At 36.7% G+C, this 19947-nt stretch overlaps 1 protein-coding gene and 1 pseudogene across 1 annotated transcript; both read left to right on the top strand.

Moving 5' to 3' along the window:
- The first annotated feature begins 4554 nt into the window (after window positions 1–4554).
- On the top strand, window positions 4555–6904 carry LOC132181644 (putative terpene synthase 9; annotated as a pseudogene).
- Window positions 6905–15539: 8635 nt separating this feature from the next.
- Window positions 15540–18421, top strand: LOC132182836 (putative terpene synthase 9). Its single transcript, XM_088516425.1, has 6 exons — window positions 15540–15693; window positions 15778–16150; window positions 16994–17215; window positions 17323–17461; window positions 17557–17805; window positions 17982–18421. The coding sequence occupies exons 1-6, from the start codon at window positions 15546–15548 to the stop codon at window positions 18273–18275; spliced, it is 1425 nt and encodes a 474-aa protein (XP_088372551.1). The 5' UTR covers window positions 15540–15545; the 3' UTR covers window positions 18276–18421.
- Window positions 18422–19947: the final 1526 nt, after the last annotated feature.

Raw genomic sequence — 19947 nt, forward strand, 5'->3', positions numbered from 1 at the left:
GTGTAAAGAAACCTCTAAGGACTTACGAACTTGAGTAAAAAAGGTTACGAAACCAAACTAACCAGGACATTAATCAAATCAAAATTCTTCACATTTTGACGTGAACACTCATTGCTTACTCAAGCAAGATGTCCAGTTACTTAGTGAAAAGCTTATCCATGCTCAATTTTTTTTTTTTTTTTTTTTTTTTTTTTTTTTTTTTTACATATAAGTAGTATGCCAAAGTGTCCATCCAACAAGTCATCCAGTTTCACTCAAGACATAGAAACATACACATCAGACTCTCATGTCATACCCCACAAATTATGTGCTAATGTGCTTGTGTAGATCAGATCAAACATGTGAATTCTCAATTGCCAAAAGTAAGTAACCAAACTTAAAAATTCAATCATCAGATCATGTGTTCAAAATTTTAAACTTACTAATGAAAATCAAATAATAATTTTTTCAAATCAACCAAAATTTTAAGACAAACATGAACATGCATTTTTTTTTTCCAAAAATTGGACAAAGTGTGTGTAAAGTGTTTCTCATACCCCCAAACTTAAATTACACACTGTCCCCAATGTGTGTATAACATGGAAAGATCTTACTCGGAAAATAATTGAAATTGGCTGGACTAGTATGGCTCATAGCACACCCCCAAACTTGAATGCAAGCACATTTATCCCTGAAAAACAAAACACTAAAATAACAACGAAAAAAAAAAAAAAAAACAAACAAACAAACAAAGAAATAAAAAGGATATGCTATGGGGTGCCTCCCATGAGCGCTAAGTTTAATGTCTTCAGCCAGACTGTTGTCCTCCTCTTAAACTTGAAACACCAGTATTTTTTTCTCTTGCACCAAAGAGAATGAATTTTTCATATTGCAGGGTGATTCCAATTGTCTATAGATCGGGGTAGACCATTCTGAGTCTTCTCAAACAGTTTCTCATCCGGAAGGGAATCATGAACTGGAATAAAATATGAAGAATACGCAGGGAATTTTTCTATCTTGATGTCCTCAATTTGCTCATCACATAACTCCAACAGACTTCTCTCTTGGACTCTTGGTAATTCGGGAATAAGAGCTAATGTTGAAGAAGTCTCAGTGCTCTCTTCTTTTTCCCAATGTGGTTCTTGTGGAACTTGAGTTTGCTCCTCTTCTTCTTCTTCCACTTTGTTGTTCCGAGAGTGGAATCCAATAAGGCCTCAACTTGCTCACGTATCATGTCAAGGTCCAGATCAAATTCAAATTGAGCAAAGCGCTCTTCCAATGGATCCTCCAGGCTTGGCTTACTAAACATCTCAGCTTGCTTGAGGAACTTGTCAAGATTCAGGTCACATCCAATTTGACCAAAACGCTCTCTCAACGAATCCTCAAAACTTGGCTCACAAAAAATCTCAGCTTGCTCAAGTAGCTTATTCAGGTTTAGGTCACCTCCAAATTGATCAAAGCGCTCTCTCAAAGGATCGTCAAGACTTGGCTCACAAAAATCTCAGCTTGCTCAAGTAGCTTGTTCAGGTCTAGGTCACCTCCAAATTGATCAAAGCGCTCTCCCAAAGCATCTTCAAGACTTGGCTCACAAAAATTCTCCTCAACAGTTTCTTCATTCCCAAGTGTGGTGGTTGTTTGCTTATGATAGTAAGTTCACTTTTCCTCCATGTATTGTGCATTAGGATTGGCAACAAACTGACTTTGACACTCTTCTTCTTGGTATTGTTGAGGCCAATTGAATGGAGGTGGCTTGATGTACAAATTTAATTGTACTCGCAAGCGCACGAGTCGTGTGCAATATAGTGTGTGTGCAAGTGCGAGGTCGATCCACAGGGAATTGTGTTTGTGAAATTTAATTTCTATCTAAATCAATTATATCTTAACCTAGTTCCGAATGATTTTGATTTTGAAAATAAACTAACATAAACTAAATAAAATAAAAATAATCAAAAGATAAACGACTAAGGTTTTAGAATTCACCTCACCAAATCAAAGCATACATTCTTATGTTTTCATTCATGCATCCGACAAACAATTAAACCCTATATATGTTCTATTGTTTTTTTATAAACCAATTGAATCATTCGATGAATCCATCTCTATTACAAATCACAACGAATATCCAATTGAGATCAAATCATCCATTGTATCCGTAAATTACAATGGATATAAGTCTCAATCAAATCATTCGATGTATCCGTTGGATGAAACACAACGAATATCCAACATTTTCATGATTTATAAACAACAATCAATCACAATTTTATCACACAATTGAACTGAAACGAACATACATTACATTAAACGACGGATTTGTACGAACGAAACATAAAAATATAAAACTAATCAGTGGTGAGGCTTCATCTTCAACCTTAGTTGAAGAATTAGCCTCTCATGACAAAAGAAATCATAAAGAAACTAAATTGCTTCATTAAAATTAAAAACTTACAAAAGAATTCGAGTTCCAAGCTACAAAAACCCAGAAAACACGGAAAGCAACCAAGAACGGCGCCCCCGGCGCGTCTTCGTCTGATCCCCCCTCAATTGTGAGGCTTAGAGGTCTATTTATAGGGCTTAGGAGAGTCCTAGAAGCCCTAGTAATCTTAGGAATTTCGGAGATTTAAGTCCAAGCCCAATTAGGTTAAAGAAAACCTAAGCCCAAATCGGAATAGGATTCGCCCAGAATTGCGGTCCTATCTTGCGGCATGATTTTGGCCTTGCGGCGCTCCGAATTGGGAAAATTATATTTCACAATGAATTGTAGTAGTTTGAGTTAGCTTTCCAATGCCGCTTGAATCACCTCAATCGGATATTTGAGATGAAAGTTATGGTCAAAATACCGAGACGTATTCAGAATCCAATTTTGCATCCAATCCGATTTGACTTCAAATTGAGAAATTCCGAATTAATCATTTCCTTTATTTGATTAAACTTTAACCATGATTGGTTAAGCTTAACCATATCCTCTAGGTCTTCCCAATTTGCCCCTTTAAGCTTGGAATTTTTCCAGAAATGCTTTCTTTTCTTCCAAAAGCCTATAAAACAAAGAAAATACAAAAAGGCAGTAAAATGTCCTAATTAACCAAAACCAAAGGATTAAAACATGCAAGTTAAGGGCTGAAAATATAAATATTTTAGCACTTATCATGGCTCCTCTTCATGAGCTTCTATCTTGGCAATGGATTGCAACAAACTGGGGCTAAGAAAGGAGTATGATTGACCGTAGAACTACGAAGATGGCTCCTCTTGGTGTTGTTGAGGCCAATTGATGGGATATGACTCATCTTCATGATAATTGATGTGGTATTTTTGTGACAAAAAATATCAATTATAAAAATAACCACTCGTAATATGACGAATCTTTGTAGGATACGGTTATAGAAAGGGTGTCGAACCTCAAGGATTGCAGGGGTTTTGTTATCAAATTCGAAAGATCAAAATTAACTTAATGAAAAAGAGAATTGATTTAATTTTCTTTAAAACTAAAGTGCATGAAAATAAAAGAGATTTAAAATAAGAGAAAGAGTGTAGGGTATTGACTTCACCTCTATCCGCACAACAATGGCTAATCATAATTAATCTTAAAAATTCATTCTATGCATGTTATAAATAAACAAGAAGCTACCTTATTAAAGAATAAGCATAATCTATCTTCGGTAGGCACGGATCGTCCACCTAACCACTAAGATGTGGTACGACCCGTCTTTCTTAGGTATAAATTATCAATTTCTTTAATAGGATACATAAAATCAATGAATAAGTGTAACCCATCTTCGGTTGGCACGAACTGTCTACCTAAATTATACTAAACTAGGGTGTAGTACAATCCGTCTTCCCTAGGCATGACCTATCAAATCCGATTGATTATATGTCAATTAAACCCGTTGTATAACCATCATTCTCATAATCACACAAAACAAGAATGATTTGAGATCAACAAAAGTAAAATACTTTCTAAGACAAGAGAAGAATTTCACAAATATTGATTTTGGAATTTAAGAACAATTGCATTTAATAATTAAGAACATAATCAAAAGGTAGCAATTCTCATAGTTATACAATCAACATGCATAAATTGAAAGTCTAGAAATTAAATACAATCAAACTATTGCGCTTGGATAGGGTTACATCAATACCCCATGAAGGGGTTTAGCCGTTCATGATCTTCTAAGTTCCAAAGACAATTTTCTGATTTCTAGCTCTAAGAAGCAGTGTCTCCCTTTTCTCAAAGCTTAGAGGCCTATTTATAGGGATTAGGAAAACCCTAAAAGCCCTAAGAATCCCAAAAAAATTGTAATTCAGCCTCCCAGTCGGATTGGGAGACCTAGAAAAACTTTCCTTCTATATTTCGGACTCCTTTTTGTCTCTACTGCCCGTGTGCGTTCGAGCGCACTGTAGCTATGCTACAGTAACTATGTAACCCGCTTATATGTAGCTCTGCTATTGTAGCAGAGTACTGTATTAGTCCGCTTATATGTTTGTTTGAGATGTATATATATATATATAAGGAGAAGAGTTATATGTTTCTTCAATAACTTTCTCAACATGTTCATGAGATTACCATCAAGCTTTCCGATGGAAATAATGACTTCCTCCGCCTCCTCCACCTCATGTTGCCTTACGCTTAGTTGCCCAAGAAGGGTAGTTCGGCCACAGCATATATATAGAAGAAGCAGCAAGCAAAGCCTCCCAATAATCTCGCCCTTGATGATCGTCTCAAAGTTGAATGAGTTACAGCAAGTGCATCCACGGCAATCAGCTCAGTACCATCCCAGCATTTGGGACCTCAAACTCATCGAGTCCTTAAGCACCCCCTACACTGTAAGTCTACTTATTCTCACGTCTTAAATCATTGCTTATTTCAAAAGTGCTTCTTAATTTAATCATTTAATCAATACGTCATCTTCCAGTATGAGCTGTATGGTACCCGATTCGAGGAGTTGAAATAAAGCACTAAATGCTTGCTAATGTCCACCAAAGACCCTTGTGCTCTATTGAAGCTTGGTTCCACGATGCAGCGGTTGGGAGTTGCTTACCACTTTGAAAAGGACATTGAAGAGGCTCTTGCTCTTTTGTATCCAAATCTCACTACCAATCTTCACACCACTGCTTTGCAGTTTCGAGTTTTAAGACAAAATTGTTTTTCGATTAGCTCAGGTACTGATGTCATAGTTTCACCAAATCTGTATCTTTTTCATGTTCTTTCTATGAAGCATATCTGAGTGATTTTGGCAAAACAGACGTGTTTGACAAATTCAGAAACAGCGATGGGAGATTCATGGACAACTTAAGCAGTGACATGGAGGGACTTCTGAGTTTGTATGAAGCCTCACACCTTGGGATGCATGGAGAAAATATTTTGGAAGAAGGCAAGGATTTTAGCATAAAAAACCTGAAATCATTGATGGGAAAATGTATTGGAGGATGCCAAGAGTTGAAGCTCGGAGCTTCATTGATGTGTATCAAAGGGATATGGCAGAGAACTTGACTTTGCTTGAGCTGGCTAAGCTGGATTACAATTTAGTGCAATACGTATATCAACAAGAAGTTAAAGAGTTAGAAAGGTTACGTTTACTTTCATCCATATGCATGCTTTCATGGAAGACTTGAAGAAAGATTGACATCTTTGAAATTTGATTCATATCTATAGGTGGTGGAGAGACTTGGGTTTCAAAGATAAGCTACCCTTTTGAAGGCACGGGTTAATGGAGAATTATTTGTCGGCCGTGGGGATGATTTTTTAGCCCCAGTTTTCCAAGTGCAGGATAGGCCTCACCAAATTTGTATGCATATTATCAGCTATTGATGACATGTATGATATATATGGATCGCTGGATGAGCTCGAATGTTTCACTGATGCTGTGGATCGGTATAATAAAAGCATGATTATACATGTTAATTTATTTTTATTTTGTCCAAACCATCACTTGCATCATAATATATACTTTTCCTTTCTTTTTTTTTTGTAATATTTTTGAGCAGATGGGAAATGGAGGCCATGGAGGACCTTCCAGAGTACATGCGGATTTGCTATCTTGCCATGCTTAACTTTGCTAATGAAGTGGTCTTTGATGTTCTCAAAGATCATGGCTTGAATATATTCCCCTACATTAAGGAAGCGGTAAGCCATAAACATAAAAGCAAAAAACAAAATTGAAGTCAATTGTTCAATGCATGTCGTGGGGGGTGTAATCAATATTGTTGTTTTCATGGCAGTGGGCAAATCTTTGTCGATCATATTTGGTAGAAAGACGGTGGTTTTCCAGTGGATACACTCCAACTGTGGACGAGTACTTAGAAAATGCATGGATTTCTGTGGGTGGTCCTTCAGCCATAGTCCATGCTTATGTTCTGCTTGGGTGCACGTACCATATCTAAAGATGCACTTGATTGCTTAAAGCTTGGCTCTGAGCTTATATATTGGGCATCCCTCATAACTCGACTAAGTGATGAGTTGGGGACTTCAGAGGTACGTCTGCTACAAACTGTTGCAAATGATTAAAGCTATTTCTTGCAAGAGAAGTTAGTTTGATTGGTGAATTTCTATTTCTTCTGTGATCATAGGCTGAAAGCAAGAGAGGTGATGTGGCGAAATCCATTGAGTGCTACATGGTACAAGAAAGTGTATCCAAAGAAGAAGCTCAAGATCACATAAAGAGATTAATCAGCTATTCATGGAGAAAGCTGAATGAGGAGAGTGCCAAAAATTCCATGCCAAAGTCCATTGTCAAGATGTCATTAAACATGGCTCGCAGTGCTCCGTTTCTCCTCCAAAATGGAGATGGTATTGGGACATCGACTGGGGTGGTTAAAGATCATTTGACCTCGTTAATTATCAAACCAATTCCCTGCTGAATAAAAATAGTGTGAGCAAAGTACTGAATTAATTATTTTGATTCATAAATTGTTAGTACAGAAATGTGAAATAGAGAACTGAATGCTCATAAAGTAAGTTATATAGTCCCACCAATTCTAATCAATTGGATTGTACTGATTTGTAGCAAACACTTCTCCAAGATACAAGAGAAATGAATGCTTCCATTAAGTTGTGTATTTTCCGTGTGAGACTCTTTTCTTTCGATACTCTTTAAATACTTTCTATTATAAAATGTTCCCAAACCAAACACGTGCGCGCGCGCACACACTCACACACACAATTATGATAATTTTGAAAATCCCTCACTATTTTCAAAAATTAAAACACAGCTTGACTAATAAGAAAATAGATACATAAATGAAAGTATCTTTAGGGCTTGAACCTTCACTTAGTGATAATATGTCAGAGCTAATTTGCATAGCATTGTAAACAAGTGTCGAACCAGCTAACCTGTTTGACTAGTTGGACATATCTCACACACATGTTTTCTTCTCTTTAGGTAGTTCTATAAGCCAACACGTAGATTTGAACTAGTGTTTAATCTATATCCTAATTTCATAACCGCTCTAGAGATAAAACCTTAGTCTCATAGAAGGTAGTTGTAACACCCCTCCTCTCTTTAATTAGGGTTAATGGTGCTTTAATTACTACCTATGTTGAATTAGGATCCTCTCCGGTTCATTTGAATTGGATAATATCTCGTTAGTTATATTGGAGTGGTATTGTTGGGAGATAAAGTGGTTATAAAGTTTTTACCAAGAGTATATTAATATACATAGTTAAACCCTACTCTACCCCAAAAGCCTAAGCTAATGGGCTAAGGTCAACTTAGGTATATTAAGTACTCTTTTCTTTTATATTTTCTCAATATGAGACTCAACACTTACAACTGCACTCATAACAATCTCCCATTGACTTGTGAGTCTCTTCACATTGACCTAACTTTCCCTCATTAGTGAGTCTTTTTACATTTTCAAGAGTGTCTCGCGTCAAGGGTTGCGGATACAGACACAACTCTAAACTTGACATGTCCAGACACCCGTCGCAGAAAGCTAACCTGGCTCTGATACCACTTGTTGGGAGATAAAGCGGTTATGGTGTTTTCACCAAGAGTACATTAATATACATAGTTGAACACTACTGTAGCTTAAACGCCTTTTTTAGTGTTTATGCAGCAAACCAATATGAAAACATCAAACACACCATCGGTTCATTAATTAGGTAGTACCTCTACTGATGATCATCTTTTTGCAAAAGTTTTAGGTAAACCTTCTGTTTCATCTTTTCTTAATCCAAAACATTCTATTTTTTCATCTTGTCATGAATCCATATTATCTAGAGTTTCTACAATTTCTCAAACACAAGCTTGGATCATCGACACTAGGGCTACTAATCATATGATTAGTTTTGTTTCTCCAGACACTACAATCAGAACCGCTGTTTCCTCACAAGTTAAACTACCCAATGGTCAATTTGCTAGTGTTACTCACATTGGCACCGTCGGAATCTCGAAATACTTGACACTCACTGATGTTTTGTATGTTCCTTCTTTTTCATTCAATCTCCTTTCAGCCAGCAAAATCATTAAATGTTTCAATTACTGTTTTGTTTTCCTAGCTAACCTTTCTTTCATACAGAATCTGGTGACATGGGTGACGACTGGTGTGGGTGAGGAGAAGGATGGTCTTTACTACTTGCTGCAGAAAGCTAATCCAGTCATAGTTTCAGCACCTTCATCATAGTGTGTTCCTTCTTTTCCTTTTTCAGCTTCTATCAAGAATGTTAGCATTGATATTTGGCATTATAGGCTAGGCCATTTATCAGATTATAGGCTTAAGTTGACACAAACTCCAAACCCTGAAATTTCTTGTACTCTCAATAATACTTGTACTGTTTTGCCCTTTGGCAAAACAGAAAGACATTACATTTCTTGTTAGTACTTCTACATCAAATAAAATCTTTGATATCATTCATTGTGACATTTACAGGCCTTTCTCTATAAGTTCTAGAAATGAATGTCATTTTTTCTTAACCATTGTGGATGACTTTAGTCGTTATACATGAGTTCATTTGATGTAATCAAAAGGTCAAACCAGATCTTACATTCAATCTTTCTTTCATCTCATTGAAACTCATTTCTATTCCAAAATCAAAGTCCTAAGATTAGATAATGGTCCTGAGTTTAACATGGCAGAATTCTATTCTAATAAAGGAGTTCTACATCAATTAAGTTGTGTAGAATCACCTCAACATAGTGCCAAAGTTGAACGAAAGCATCAACATCTTCTTAAGGTAGGTAGATCACATAGGTTTCAAGCTAATCTTCCATTTTCTTTTTGGACTGATTGTGTCACAACTGCTGCCGACCTCGTTAATAGAATACCAACTCCATTATTGTCAAACAAATCTCCTTATGAGATTTTGTTTTCCAAACCTCCAACATATTCTCATTTAAAAGTGTTTGGCTGTCTTTGCTACGCCTCCACACTTTCAAGGCATAGAAATATATAAACTTGAACCTAGAGCTAAACCTTGTTTGCTTTTTGGATACCCTTCTAGATACAAAGCTTATATCCTCTTAGACTTAGTCACAAAATCTGTTTTTGTTTCCAAAGATGTCATTTTTCACAAATCTGTTTTTCCATACATTCATGGTCTTGCTAATCCTACATCTAATGGCATTTTCCAACCTTCAGTCCCTTCCTCATCTAACAATCCTGTTCTACCACTATTCATCCATGACACATATCCTTCCAGTTCAAATCTAAATCCTCATGATCAACTTCAACCTGAACTTCAGCATGAACCTCAACCTAAACCTCAATTTGAACCTATATCGTAACCTCAACATGAACCTCAAACTGAACTTGAATCTCAATTTGAACCTCAACTTGAAACTCATCTCAACTTGAGCCTCAACCTCATCATGAATCTCAATCTGAACCTCAAAATGAATCTCAACCTGTCATTGCAAATCCTGCTGTATCTGATTTTAATTCCTCCTGCAATATAGAACCTGAATCCAATTTTAATTCTATTCAAATACCTGATTCCATTGTAGTTAGAGAGTCTTCTAGGGTTAAATAGAAACTGGGTTACTTGCAACAGTATTATTGCCAACCAGCTTCTCACTCACCTCAATCTTCACACATGGGACTAAATTCAGGTATTCCATATAACCTATCTTCTTTCATAGGTTATGATAAACTGTCACCTTCATATAAGTCTTTTGTTTCCACTCATTTTGAATCTCAGTTTTACCATCAAGCCATTAAACATCAACATTGAAAGGATGCCATGGATATTGAAATTTCTGCTCTTGAGTAGATAAGACTTGGGTTCTCATTGATATGCCTCTATATAAGGTTCCCATTGGCTGCAAATGGGTTTTAAGATCAAATATAAGGCTAATGTATCAATTGAAAGGTATAAAGCAAGGTTAGTTGCTAAGGGTTACACACAATGTGAAGGATTGAATTATTCTGAAACTTTTTCTCCAGTTGCCAAGCTCACTGCTGTGAGATGTTTATTGGCCCTTACTTCTGTTAATAATTGGTCCTTGCATCAGTTGGATGTTAATAATGCCTTCTTTCATGGGGAATTGAAGTAAGAGGTCTACATGAAGCTGCCTCCCGGATATGCTAACAAGGCGGAGTCTAAGGTTTGTAGGCTCACAAAGTCTCTTTATGGTTTAAAGCAGGCTTCTAGGCATTGGTTTGATAAATTTTCTACTACTTTGATCACTCATGGATTTTCTCAATCTTTGGCAAACTACTCTCTCTTCACTAGATTGCAGGGTTTTGTTCTTTATAGCCTGGTTAGTGTATGTAGATGACATCATTATAGCAAGTAATAATGATGATTCAGTTGTAGCTTTAACCAAGTACCTCCATGCTCAGTTTAAGTTGAAAGATCTTGGAGATGTGAAATATTTTCTAGGCTTGAAAATAGCTCGAAGTGCCAAAGGAATTTCTTTGTGGCAAGGGAAGTATGCCCTAGAAATTTTGGAGCATTCTGGTCTGTTAGCCTCCAAACCAGCAAAATTTCCCATGGAATCCAATCTTAAACTATCTAAAACAGAAGGTGAGCTTTTAGCAGATCCTACATGCTATAGAAGACTGGTTGGCAGGCTACTCTATCTCACTATTACCAGACCAGACATCTACTACTCAGTTCAAATACTTAGTCAATTTATGGATTGCCCTAGACAACCACACCTTGATGCTGCCAATAGAGTTTTGAGATATATCAAGAGTGCTCCTAGCCAAAGTCTGTTTTATCCAGCATCTTCCAAACTTCATCTGAAGGGTTTTTGTGATTCTGATTGGGCAGGATGTCCTTATACTCGTAGGTCTGTGAGTGGTTACTGCATTTTCCTAGGAGATTTTTTAATCTCATGGAAATCAAAGAAACAACACACTGTCTCCAGATCCTCTACAGAAGATGAATATTGGGTTATGGCTTCTTCTACTTGTGAGATTGTGTGGGTTCTAAGCTTTCTTAAGGATCTTCATGTTTTCCACTCTCAATCTGCCCCCTTTTTTTTTTTTTTTTTTTTTTTGTTACAGTCAGGCCATATTACACATTGCTACAAATCTTGTCTACCATGAGAGGACAAAGCATATAGAAATTGATTGCCATCTCATTCAGGAGAAAATTCAGCAAGGAGTCATTCGCACTTTGCATGTTACTTCTCAACATCAAATTGCTGAGTTGTTCACTAAGTCCCTTGGTTTAGGTCCATTTATGCATCTAATGTCCAAGATGAATGTCTCTAACATATTCCCTTCATCTTGAGGGGGAGTATAAGCGAACGAAGAGGAGCATGAGCTGGAATCTGTTTTGTTAGTTGAAGAATAGTTAGCAGCAGTTAGCATTGTACATAGTTAGAAGTTAGTTTATTTTCTACTAATATGGCTTAGTTTATTTTCTACTAATATGGCTTGTACATAATAGTTTATTGTTAATTGTATAGCAGCTTTGTATATGATATATATACTGCAAGTGTACAAGAAACAATTTATTCAATCCAATATACAGAGAATTTCTTCTCTTCATTCTTTCTCTCATCTCGCATCTCTCATCTCTTTGTTTTCTACACTTGTATTGCATTGTTGACACTATTTCTTGCAAGAGAAGTTAGTTTGAATGGTGAATTTCTATTTCTTCTGTGATCATAGGCTGAAAGCAAGAGGGGTGATGTGGCGAAATCAATCGAGTGCTACATGGTACAAGAAAGTGAATCCAAAGAAGAAGCTCAAGATCATATAAGGGGATTAATCAGCTCTTCATGGAAAAAGCTAAATGTGGAGCGTGCCAAAAATTCCATGCCAAAGTTCATTGTCAAGATGTCATTAAACATGGCTCGCACTACTCAGCTTCACTTTCAAAATGGAGATGGTATTGAGACATCGACTAGGGTGATTAAAGATCATTTGACCTCGTTAATTGTCAAACCAATCCCCTACTAAACAAAAATAGTGTGACAGACCATGTGACAAGGCAGTTCTATAACTCTTTAGGTAGTTCTATAAGCCAAAACATAGATTTGAACTAGTGTTTAATCTATACCCTAGTTTCATAAGTGCTCTAGAGATAAAACCTTACAAGTCTTATAGAAGGCAATTGTAAAACCCCTCGTCTCTTTAATTAGGGTTAAGGGTGCTTTAATTACTACCTACATATGTTAGGGTTGGTTCTAAGTACCTTAGTGGGAGGAAATGAGATATCGTTTTTTCAACTTTAGTGTGGATCGGCTCTATGCGTATGCAAATAAAATTTGGACACCTTAGCTACTGTACACGACTTGCCAGGGCTATATAAGAAATGAGATGCCCATTGTCGCCTATTTTCACTATTCTCCAAACCAAAAACCAAGTGAGCGAGAGAATATTGAGTTAGAGAGGAAGGATTTTTGAAGGTTACCTTCAAGAGAGATAAATCTTGCTCCAATCTTGTTTCAAGCATGTTTTGCTCTTATTTAAGACATTTTCGTATCCCCTTTAACCTAAAAAGCTCTGTTCTCTCTCCTTGAATGAAAAAACCAGCTGCCAGTGCTAGAGGAGGAGGGGAAGGTTTCCCTTCCTCCTCCTCTTTTCCTTTTCTTCAGTTTTATGCTTTTCTTTTGGTTGGGTTTTTCTTTTCAGGAGAGAACCCTTATCTCTCTAGAGCTTGCTCTAGATCTATCCTGATCCTCACTAAACAAAAGCTGCATCTTCCATCCTTTTCCGGCCGCTTCTCCCCCGTCGTGGATCGTCTCCTTCAACGTTTCGCCGGCCAGATCTATGGAGTCTTTAAGATTGTCCTTTTCAAAGCCCGATCTACTCCTCCCCATCAGCCCTTGGCTGAAACGCTCTCCTCCACCAGCATCCCCAGCAATCTAGCTGCCTAGCGCTGCGCTCTATGCCCCATTTCGACATCAACACGCTGGCGAGTGGACCACACGCTCCTGCATGTGGATCTTACTTGCCGGCGCATGGGAGTTCACCATCAATGACCTCCTCCAGAGCAGCCGCTGTTTTTTGAGTTTATGCTGTTATTTTATGTAACTTTCTATTGTTGTGTTGCTTATTGGTTAACCCGAACTGGATGGAACTCTTTGGAGTTGATCTTTTTTTCTTTTCTCTTTGGTTTCTTTTTGGAAACTTTTTTTCCACAATTACTTTTCATCTAAATCTCCATCGTTTTTTAGGAAGCCTGTTTAGATGTTTGATAGGGGTACTTGTACTCCTAATGGTAGTATCCATCACCGGTATGCGCCGCAGCAAGGGTTTTCTCAGGCTGCATTCACATCTTTTTTTTTTCTTTCCCTTTATGATCTCATTCCTGTTTGAGATCTGTCTGGTTGGGGTTTTTAGTAAGCTTGCATTTCTTTCCTTTATGTCCTCTGTAGTCTCTTTGTTTTGAATGAACGTTGGTTTGTTACAAAAAAAAAAAAAAAGAAAAAAAGACATTTTTGTACAGGGATGGACCCAAGTTTCAATTTGGGGAAGCACTAAGGGCCAAAAAATTTTTGGGGAGTGACCAATTTGCTAAAAAAACATTAATTTTTTTTTTCTTGTGATTTGGGGTGGTGGGGACCAGGGCCACTCCCGGTTCCCCCCTGGGTCCATCATTGTTTCGGTAGTTATGTGTATAGGTTGCTTGTTTAAAGATTTTTGGTTGGTGTATGGATGGTTTACCATGATGATAGGTATATGATTTTGTAATCATTTAGAAAACATGTGTTATTTCTTTAACATATTATGCATGACCTTCTATTTAAAAGGATTTAGGGAAAACCACGTGGGCCTAGTGTAATACCCCAAAATAATAATTAAAAAAAAATGGAAATCTTTAACCTACGTGTGGACTAAAACTTCATAAATAATAGAAGCAAAGTTTGAAGTTAAGACATTTATTCTAATACTATTTAAATTACGCTTGTCTCAACCTATTAAGATGATAAAAACGAATAAATTTAGTTATCTAATTGATATTTTAACATTAAAAAAAAAAAAATGAGAGTTTGTTTCGATGCCATTTCCTGAGGATAAGAAGATTCCATTTAATGTTCCATGGCCCATGTTGTAAAGTTACCATCACGTCAGCTTCCTTGGGAAGAGGAATGCAGAACAAGAAAACGTTAAAGGGGGCATGGCCTTACCAAACCAACCATATTATTCTTTATTTATTTATTTTTTTTTGTAAGAAAACCATCCAATTTTGAATAATGCCTTCTGAATAAAGGAGAAGAGTTAATTATATGTTTCTTCAACCATCATTTTGAATCAATGATGGTATGCTTTCTGAATAAAGGTACTGTGGCAGAGAAATGACTCTACCTTTTGTTCTTTTAAACAAAGAAAAGCACATTTTATCGACCCCAAAAACTGTGGCTCATATGCCAATGGACTAAAAAAAAAAAAAACGCCATATATATTATTCATCTCAAATTCATATTGTTAAACGAAAGGGGCTAGGCTAGGCTCAATCCCCCTCCTATTATTGACATTTCTTTGGAAATAAGTAATTATTATTTTTTCATCTTGTGGTAAAAGTGCAACTAAATTAAGTTTTCCCTTGAATCTTTGTTAGATCTAAGTAGGGAATTTAGATATTTCTTTAATAAATAATTTTCTCAAATTGTGTTTTCCTCGTGACAAAAATACAACTAAAATGTTATATAAATAAGGAGAAGAGTTATATGTTTCTTCAACAACTTTCTCAACATGTTCATGAGATTACCATCGAGCTTTCCGATGGAAATAACGATTTCCTCCGCCTCCTCCAGCTCATGTTGCCTTACGCTTAACAGCCTAAGAAGGATAGTTTGGCCACAACATAGAAGAGCAGCAAGCAAAGCCTCCCACTAATCTCGCCCTTCATGATCGTCTCAAAGTTGAATGAGTTACAACAAGTGCATCCACGGCGATCAGCTCAGTACCATCCCAGCATTTGGGATCTCAAACTCATTGAGTCCTTAAGCACCTTAAGCACCCCCTACACTGTAAGTCCACTTATTTTCACATCTTTAATCAACACTTATTTTAATTTAATTATTTAATTAATACTTTAACATCAATCACATACGTCATCTTGTAGTATGAGTTATATGGTACTCGATTGGAGGCGTTAAAACGAAGTGCTAAATGCTTGCTGACGACCACCAAATTAAGACCCTTGTGCTCAATTAAACCTTGTTTGCACGATGCAGCGGTTAGGAGTTGCTTACCACTTTGAAAAGGAGATTGAAGAGGTTCTTGCTCTTTTGTATCCACATCTCACTACCAATAATCTTCACACCACTGCTTTGCAGTTTCGAGTTTTAAGACAAAATGGTTTTTCGATTACCTCAGGTGATGTCATAGTTTCACCAAATGTATATGTTTTTCATTTTGTTTCTATGAAGCCACTCTGAGTGATTTTGGCAAAACATGCAGATGTGTTTGACAAATTCAGAAGCAGTGATGGGAGATTCATGGACAGTTTAAGCAGTGACATGGAGGGACTTCTGAGTTTGTATGAAGCCTCACACCTAGCAATGCATGGAGAAAATATTTTGGAAGAAGGCAAGGATTTTAGCATAAGAAACCTGAAATCATTGATGGGAAAATTGGACAGTGGTTCAGCTAAGCAAGTGAAACAGTCACTGGAAATCCCCCTGTATTGGAGGATGCCAAGAGTTGAAGCTCGGAGCTTCATTGATGTGTATCAAAGGGATATGGCAAAGAACTTGACTTTGCTTGAGCTGGCTAAGTTGGATAACAATTTAGTGCAGTACGTATATCAACAGGAACTTATAGAGTTAGCAAGGTATAGTGTACTTTCATCGCTCTCTCTCTCTCTCTCTCTCTCTCTGTGTATATATATATATATATAGAGGTTTGTTACTTTTTTAGTATAAACATTGACAAGATCTCCATCATTCCTCCAAAAAGAGTATTATGGTATGGCCGGGTATTATTAAAAAACTTGAAGCCCCTTATCGAATTTGAACAGGTGACTTACACCTTATCATGGCGTTACTGTACCGCGGAGTTAAAAGGTCCCATTTTTTTATTTAACTATTCAATAAGTCATTAGCTAAGGACAAAAATTTGTTACAGATATATCCTATATATCCAGATAGTGAACCAGTCAGAAACGATATATATTTATCGTTTTGAGTATAAGATAGTAAGTATCGGTAAAATTAAAAAAAAAAAATGGTAAATATATATGACGTCGGGCAAAACTATGACTATTCAGACTGTGTAAGATAATAACAAAAACTAAAAATTGAGAATTGAAAAAAGAATTTAGGAAGAAAAAAAATAACAAATAGAAAAGAAAAAGATCATAATTGCTCCAAATATGCAAATAGCGAAATAATTCTGAAACATTAAAATTAAATGATTCCATTGAATGCATGTGTATCTCTTATATTGACTAAAAAGTACTCATAATTTAAGAAGGAAGAAGAAAACAAATCCTTATTGAAAAAAGAAAACATAATCTTAATAGAAAAGAAAACTAAATCCTTATTGAAAAGGAAAACTAAAACACACATACATTCATAAATAATAAATCCATACTAATGTTCTTCTCCTGCATCTATATGCTTTCATGGAAGACTTGCAGAAAGATTGAAATCTTTGAAACTTAATTCATATATAGGTGGTGGAGAGACTTGGGTTTTCAAGATAAGCTAGCTTTTTCAAGGGACAGGCAGATAGAGATCAATTATTTGTGGGCAATAGGGAGTATATTTGAGCCCCAGTTTTCCAAGTGCAGGATAGGCGTCACCAAATTTGTATGCATATTATCAGCCATTGATGACATGTATGATATGTATGGATCGCTGGATGAGCTTGAATGCTTCACTGATGCTGTGGATCGGTATAACAGACGCATGATTATACAAGTTAATTTATTTTTAATTTGTCCAAACCATCACTTGGATCATAATATATTTTTCCTTTCTTTTTTGTAATATTTTTGAGCAGATGGGAAATGAAGGCAATGGAGGACCTTCCAGAGTACATGCGGATTTGCTATCTTGCCATGCTTAACTTTGCTAATGAAGTGGTCTTTGATGTTCTCAAAGATCATGGCTTCAATACTTTCCCATACATTAAGGAAGCGGTAAGCTAAAAAAAAAAAATCGAAAAAAAAAAATGAAGTCAATTCTTCAATGCATGTCGTGGGGCCGGGTGTAACCAATGTTGCTATCATGGCAGTGGGCAAATCTTTGTAGATCATATTTGGTAGAAAGACGATGGTTTTCCAGTGGATACACTCCAACTTTGGACGAGTACTTAGAAAATGCATGGATTTCTGTGGGTGGTCCTTCAGCCATAGTCCATGCTTATGTTCTGCTTGGGTGCACCATATCTAAAGATGCGCTTGATTGCTTAAAGCGTGGCTCTGAGCTTATTTATTGGGCATCCATCATAACTCGACTAAGTGATGATTTGGGGACTTGGGAGGTATACGTTTGGTACAAATATTTGCAATTAAGCTAGCCAGAAGCTGTTAATTTATTTGACAATGGAAGAAGTACATATTAATTTTATAAATTGACATATTAGTCTTATTTTATATGATAATGGATGAAATCCATATTGATTAGATTGATTTTACTTTCTGTTTCTTGTATTGGCAGGCTGAAAGCAAAAGAGGTGATGTAGTGAAATCCATAGAGTGCTACATGGTACAAGAAGGTGTATCCAAAGAAGAAGCTCAAGATCACATAAAGAGATTAATCAGCTCTTCATGGAAAAAGCTGAATGAAGAGAGTGCCAAAAGTTCCCTCCCAAAATCTGTTGTGAAGATGTCATTAAACATGGCACGCACTGCTCAATGCATCTACCAACATGGAGATGGAATTGGGATATCGACTGGCGTGATTAAAGATCATTTGACCTCGCTAATTGTCAAACCTATCCCTATTGAATAAACTTAGTGTAGGGGGATATGACTAGTCATGGTAAAAGTTTATCTTCTAGTACGGGTAGGAGTTCATCTCCAAGTCTATGTCTTTTGTATTTATCTTATTTATAGTTGCGAGTAATTAATAAATACTAGGCAGAAACTAATCTCAAATCCAGTGTTTGTAAAAGATATATAGATATCATTAAACATGGCTCGCACTGCTCAGTTCCTCTTCCAAAATGCAGATGGTTTTTGAGACATCAACTGGAGTAATTAAAGATCATTTGACCTATTGTATAACATCATTTTATCAGAGAGCTAAACGCTGTCTTCTCTCTCCTCTAGAATCTCCCAAACTCACCTTCGGCAGCCATGGAGGAAGAAGACGCTGGCTTCCTCCTCCCCCTTTTTCTCTCTTTTTCCATCTTCCTTACTCCCCCTCCCTTTCTTGTCTCATCAGAGGCCAAAACTGTCTCTTTAGAGACCCTATCTGCCTCCTTGGAGGCTTTATCTCTGTCCAAAAATTGCAACATCCCATCCTCCACTGCAAGACCTCCGACCACCGCCATCGTTAGCCGCTCAAAGTCTGGGTATCGCTCTCTTCTTGAAATCTTTGGGGTAATTTTTTTCAAAATCTGCTCTCTTGTTTTCAGGAAGTCTCAGATGCTCACAAGCTACTCCTTTGGGTTCTAGGCCGTCTCCACCAGCCTCTGCCACCAGCAACTCACCCATCCATCCACCACTCGCTGATGCGTGTTCAACAAGCACCTACGAGTAGATCTTACTCGTGGGCGCGTGTCCTCCAAGCGCTGACACGTGAGGCCCTTTTCTCAGAGCTCCACCTCCATCTACCTCCTACGCTGGTCTTCTGGTTCCCTCACTGGCTCGTGGCCCTGTGCGACCACTCCGACTACTCCATCGTTGCTGTTTTTTGGACATTTTACTCAGCTTTTTAGCTTGCTTTTTTATTCTATATCGTTGTTGTGTTGTTTTTCTGTAACTTGTTTGTGTTGCTGTTTGTTAAACCCGATCTGGTTAGATTTTAGACTCTTTGTGAGTGAAGATCTTTTTTTATTTTCTTTTTGGTTTCTTTTTGGAAACCTTTTTTCCACTGTTACTGTGCATCTATTTCTCCATGGCTTTTTTGAAAGTCTGTTTAGATGCTTCATTGGAGTTTTCATACTCCCGATGGTTATGTCCATCAGATTGCGCCGTGGCAATGGTTTTCTCAGGCTGCATTCACAGATGATTTCCATCTTCACCTGCTTCGAGGAGATTGTAGTCTGTTTGGATTGGGTTGTCCTGTCTTTGTTTGTCCTGTAACTTTCTTTTGCTTCAATGGTTATCAGTTTATTACAAAAAAAGAGAAAAAAGGTAATTTGACCTTGTTAATATTTGTCAAACATATTGTGACAAACCGCGCATATATATGACAAGGCCGAATACCATGCCTGTGAAATGAAAATTAGTGTGGTATATAATATTTCTCATTAATAAATGGTCATATGAGACTAATGAATTAATCTGATCAATTTTATTTGAAATGAAAATGAATCATTTTATAGTTAAGATTTAATATTATTATATTTAATTATATAAATAATATTATATTACTTAATTTTTTTGAATCATATGCTAATATGCTAATATATTTATATTGTGACATTATCTTTAGAGTTAAAATCAACAATAATGAA

Source organism: Corylus avellana, chromosome 5 (genome assembly GCF_965113065.1).
Source record: "Corylus avellana chromosome 5, dhCorAvel1.hap1.2, whole genome shotgun sequence".
Lineage (NCBI taxonomy): Eukaryota > Viridiplantae > Streptophyta > Magnoliopsida > Fagales > Betulaceae > Corylus > Corylus avellana.